Source organism: Myotis davidii, unplaced genomic scaffold (assembly GCF_000327345.1).
Source record: "Myotis davidii unplaced genomic scaffold, ASM32734v1 scaffold1509, whole genome shotgun sequence".
In the NCBI taxonomy this organism is placed as follows: domain Eukaryota; kingdom Metazoa; phylum Chordata; class Mammalia; order Chiroptera; family Vespertilionidae; genus Myotis; species Myotis davidii.
The window spans coordinates 366050-371581 of record NW_006299480.1 but is presented as its reverse complement, the minus strand read 5'-3'; the positions used below and the strand labels follow the sequence as shown (position 1 = coordinate 371581).

Below are 5532 nucleotides of genomic sequence, written 5' to 3'. Positions count from 1 at the left end.
GAGGGACGGGGCCTTGAGGTCTGAAAGGTGGGGCTGGGCACATAAGTCACTGGGCTGGAAGCTGAAGTCCAAGCTCTCTCCAGGCTAGGCACTAGGGGCGCGGAGGGGGGTGTCTGAGGGTTGGTACCATCCCGAGACTGGGTGTTCAGCTGCAGCTCCTGTCGCTGGCGAGCCAAGGCCTAGTGTGGCCATCCCCTTTCACTCACGGGCTGGAGACGGGATGGCTCTCCCTGCCAGGATCTGTGCTGTCCCAACCAAGGGAGAGAAAGCCATTCATCAGCTACAATGACAGGAGCACGTGGACAGGGGTGGGAGGTGGGCACACCCTCCAGAGTGGGCTGCGGAGGAGGGCAGGGCCTCCTACAGACTTGGCTGACTTGTCAGAGGCAGGACAGGCTCTGGGGCTGCCTGTTGGCTGTACGGTGGTTCCCCTTATCCACAGTGGAGACGTTCCAAGACCCTCAGTGGACGCCTGACTCTGAGATGGAATTGAGCTCTGTCCATACTGTTTTTCCTGTACCTACACACCTTGCACTTGGTGGGAACACGGGCTCTCTTTGGCATACCTGGCGTCAGCATCACTAGTTTTGCGCTCTGTGGCCGTTCCTAACTAAGTATGATAAGGGTGACTTGAACCCAAGCACTGCAACACCATAGCATTCGCTCTGATAACCATGGTACTCAGTGCCTACTCGGCGGGGAGTGACTAGATCCCGGGAGCACTGGGCAGAGGGAGGACTCGCACCCTGGGCAGGGCAGAGTTTCACCACACTGCTCAGAGCGCCACACAGGATGGCAGGATCCGCTGCTCGCCATCAGCTCTTCCCTGGGCTGCACAGGTCGCCTGGGCCCTTCTGAAGACCAAGTGCCTCTGTTATGTGCAAGGCATTAAGTAGGTCCTGAGGGCCAGGAAGAATGCTCCGTGTTGGGGCGGAGAGGGGTGATGTTTTGAGCAACCCCCGTGGAGAGCGCTGGAGGCCCTGGCCGGGTGCCTGGGCCTTCAGCTCACCTTCTGGGCCCTTCCATGGTTTCTCTCCGCAGCTGGCGCATCCTTACCGGACGATGGTCCTGAGGGCCATGGAGACGATCGTGAGCAATCACATCAGTGAGCTGGGCAAGGACATGGCCAGGGCCATCATCCTCCTGGCCTCCAGCGAGATGACCAAGGTGAAGGTATGTGCTGCTGCCAAGCCCCTCAGGGGCCAGGCGCTGCCCCTGCCGGATGTGGCCATGGCTCAGGGGCTTCTTTCTCGCCCAGCATGCTAGCATGTGGGTTTGGGTCTGGCTGCCTCGGGGTTGGCCCCTCGGTTCTGCATATTGACCGCCCTCCTGGGTGGGGAAGGCCACCCTGTCATTTCAGAGGTGGAAACCGAAGCAGAAGAAAATTCCTAAGCTCTCGGGTGAATGGAGGGGCCCAGTGCCCGCATCCCAATGTTTGGGGGACAGAGCCAGGCTCAGCATGGGTCCCTTCTCCTAGAGCTGTGCTCCTTCTGCAGTGGCGCCTGGAGTGGGCAAGCACTCACTGGGGAGCCTGAAGACAGTGCGACTGAGGACAGGCTGTACATTTTGCCTCTCGGGCAACTGCAGGGTGAGGGCCCGCACCCTTTTCCTGGCTGGGATGACAGGACACATTTTCTCTGGCGTTGTAGGACCTGGTTTCTGACTGGCAGCAGGCTGCCAGCAGCGTCCTCGTGGCGGTGGGCAAGCGCTTTGTTGGCATGGTGATGGAGGAGATGCTGGGCAAGTTCCAGCCCGGGGTCCTGCCTCACTGCTTCGTGGTGCAGACGTTAGCCAACCTCTCGGTCTTCAATGGTAGGTGTCGACTTGGCCTCCACCCCTTCACCCGCGTTCTCGAGCGAGCCGTGAGTTCCTCTGAGCCCTGTTGGCACCTTGGTTCCTCCTGTCTCAGCAGCCTTGCCACCTGCCCTGGGCTGAGCAGAAAGAGCTCAAGGCCCTACAGCGTGTGGTGGGCACAGGGTGTGGGAGAGACAGGCAGGGGTGGTGCAGGGCTGCTGTGACGCCCGTCTGTTGCAGTGTTCGGCATGGTGCCCTTCCTGACGTCTGTTCTGAGCACCATGCTGCCCATGCTGGGCATGGCCAAGCACGATTCCATGAGGGTGGTGTTCTGCTGTGGTAAGTCGGGGCCTCCAGGGTAGCTGTGTCTTTAAAGGATGGGTGCTGGGTGCTGCCTGACCTTTCCTTGACCTTTTGTCTTCAGGACCCCTTTGTGGAGGCCATGGGTCCTTCAGGCTTCAGGAGGAGGGCGGGACAGTGAGAGGAAGGGTGACTGGTCTCCCTGTGTCTGTGTTCTCCTCTTATGAGGACACAGTCCTATTGTATTAGGGTCCACCCCACCGTGACCACGTTTTAACTCATTATATCTGCAAAGACCCTCTTTCCAAAAAAGGCCCTATCCTGGGGGCTTGGACATGAACTTGGGGGAACAGTGCTTGCCCAGTGTAGTCCAGGAATCCCAGCTTGGACGGTGCTCTGGAGTGGTCATCGGTTTGGAAGGGACAGCACGCACACTAGGTGTGAAGCCCGTGTGTGCTCGCCACTCACCACCCGGTTGCCGCAGCCCTGCAGCGCTTCAGCGAGAGCACCCTTGAGTACTTGGCCAACCTGGACCAAGCCCCAGACCCCACAGTCAGGAAGGACACCTTTGCCTCCGACATCAGCAGTGCCTATGACACTCTCTTTCACCACTGGCTGCAGAGCCGCGAAGCCAAAGTATGCCTCACCTAGCTGGCCACCCCCTCCCCCCAAGCCTGCCCCCCCAGGCCCCTCCCTCTGCCTGGGCTCCTCTGCTCTTCTGTGGGAGGGATGGAGCTATCTGTGTACACCTGTCCCCATCCAGTGCGCTTCAGTCAGGAGGTGGGGATCTCATCAGGGAGGAGACGTGCCCTGTGCAGTCTCATTTGCAGGTCCCCTCAGAGTGCACTGATTTCTGAGCCCCAGTTGCCATGGACACCACCTCCCGTCCTCACCCCATGATGCCTTGGGGGAGGGCAAGGAGTGGTGACAGTATGTGGCCTAGCCCCATTAGGACCCTGTCATCAGCCCTGGGTTCTTGGTGAATGAGCTCTTTGCCACTCTGTCCCTGGTGGGCTGTGAGCGTTGCCGCATGGTTTGTCCTGCTTCCCCTTCAGCTCCGGCTCGCTGTGGTGGAGGCCCTGGGGCCCATGAGCCACTTGCTGCCCAGTGAGAAGCTGGAGGAACAGCTCCCCAAGCTCCTGCCCGGAGTCCTTGCCCTCTACAAGAAGCACGCCGAGACCTCCCATGTGTCCAAGGTGAGAGCTCAGCCAGGGTCTGGTAAAGAACATCCCCTCCAATGGGAGCAGGAGTGCCCTGAGCCGCTCAGGTTCAGTGGTAGTGGGGACCAGCCACATTTCTCCCCACCTCACTGGACAGAAGCCGGGAACCTGTACTACTGGCCTCTCCCCATGTCCCCTTTCCTGATCCCTCCCCTCCCTCTGACTTGTAGAGGTGGGGGCAGGGCTGGGGGCTTCAGGCGGGACTGACGGCCCCTCTGCCCAGCAGAGCCTGGGCCAGATCCTCGAGGCGGCAGTGAGCGTGGGCAGCCGCACGCTGGAGGTCCAGCTGGATTCGCTCCTGGCCGCTCTGCATGCTCAGGTAGGCAGCAGGAGTGGTGCTCGGGGTGTGCCTGTGGAGGGCACACTGGCACGGGGTGAGTTGCAGGGAGTACTCTGGGGGGCCCTGGGAGGGCCTGGTCCAGGGAGAGGTGTGGGGGTCGTGGGAACTTGGCAGGGGCTCCTGTGTCGCATGGACATGGATTAGGGGAAATAGTCTCTGACCTCAGTCGATGCTGAGAAAGGTCAGCTCTCAGTTACCCTTAGGACTGTCAGCTGCTGGGATCCGAGAGGACTTCCTTTAACCTGATAAAGTTTGTTTCCCACACCCTCTGCGTGCATCCTACTGCGTGGGAGACGGGCACATTCCCATCAGGGCCAAAGGCATAAAGACCCCACTCATCCCAGTTCTAGGAGGAGGGAGACAAATGGGACGTGTGGCTCGGTGAGAGGATGGACTGTCCTTATCATTGCTCCCTAGTCCTGGTCCCCGCTTTGTGTTTCCCCTTGGTACTGACCTCCTTTTACTTTTATTTTTATTGTATTTTTTAAAAATATTTTTTGTTGATTTCAGAGTAAGGGAGAGGGAGATAGAAACATCGATGATGATGAGAGAGAATCATTGATCGGCTGTCCCCTTCTTGCCCCCCACTGGGGATTGAGTCTGCAACCTGGGCCTGTGCCCTGACTGGGAATCGAACCGTGATCTCCTGGTTCATGCTCAACCACTGACCCACACCAGCCCAGCTCTTCTATACTTTTTAAATCACATCTTTAAAAGTTTTTGGCCTCCAGTCAGGTAACTTACAAAGTGTGTGTTCATCGCTGTTTATGGTATTGGTAAGGCTTCAGGTCGCAATGGGCTATTAGTAAGTTTTTGGGTAGTTGAAGTTATGTGTGGATTTTTGACTGCTCGGGGGTCAGCGCCCCTGACGCCGCGAGTTCAGGGGTCAACTATATCAGTGACTGCTCGCTGGCCCTCCCGCCAGAGGGACCCCTGTGTGAGGCTGTGTTCTGTCTGTTGCTCACAGCTGTGTCCACCCCTAGAGCAGCTCCTGTCACCTGTGCACACTCAGTGGTTCTGGTGTGGATGGCTGTTATCCAGAAACCGTTCGCGTGGGCACTGAGTCAGTGCCCCCCTTAGAACTAACCAGACACATCAACAGCATTCCACAGATCACTGCTCTGCGGAAAGGACAAAAGAAAAAAAGAAGTCCTTTATTTTGGGGCTGTTTATGATATTTGTTTGCAACATAATTTTCACATCATCCTTAATCTGTCTTCTGTTTTACACTCAGGTTTCCTTATACTCAGCCCCTTGATCCCACACTTGCTTGTCAGATTCTCCCATTTCCTTGTACTTGTATTGTTGAATCTGCCGGAATTTCTTTTAGGGAAAAGCGAGTGAGAATCCAGGTTTGCCTTTCTTCCACGTGACCACCAATTTGCATTAGTTACTACTGTAACTGGTGACTGTAAAACGTAGCACCTTTAACAGAAACTATGTATCTCACAGTCACCGGCCAGACACCCCAGAGCAGCTGCCAGAGGCTCTGACAGGGTCCTAGGTGGTTGCCTTCCCTGCTGGGCTGCAGACTCTGCTCCCACGGCCCCCTCCCGTGGCTGCAGGCAGAGGCGTGGTTCCTGGCCGCAGGACTGCTTAGGACTGATTGAGAGTCCTCAGGACCTGGCTCTCCTCTTCCAGAGTGAGAGCTTCACAGCAGAGCAGGCAGGAGGAGTGCCTTTTGTGACCAAGTCAGGGCTCTACAATGGGGACCTCTAGTGTAGCACCTGTTTCTCCAGCTCTGAGAACTGGCTGAGCACAAATGGGCAGGGCCTATGGGTCAGGGCTTCCCTGAACTGTCAGTCACCTCTCTGGCTCACAAGCTGGGCTCTACTGAAGCCGGCAAACTCCTTCCCCTCGAGACAGCCCAGCTGCATG

At 57.5% G+C, this 5532-nt stretch overlaps 1 protein-coding gene across 1 annotated transcript in view; it reads left to right on the top strand.

The window, feature by feature from the left end:
- MROH1 (maestro heat like repeat family member 1) overlaps positions 1–5532 on the top strand; it is a 35446-nt gene that overhangs the window by 1641 nt on the left and 28273 nt on the right. The window contains exons 4-9 of the mRNA XM_006775165.2: positions 1042–1173; positions 1650–1812; positions 2035–2133; positions 2579–2730; positions 3150–3290; positions 3541–3633. Of these exons, the coding sequence (XP_006775228.1) occupies positions 1042–1173; positions 1650–1812; positions 2035–2133; positions 2579–2730; positions 3150–3290; positions 3541–3633 (780 nt within the window). The remainder of the gene's footprint in view (positions 1–1041; positions 1174–1649; positions 1813–2034; positions 2134–2578; positions 2731–3149; positions 3291–3540; positions 3634–5532) is intronic.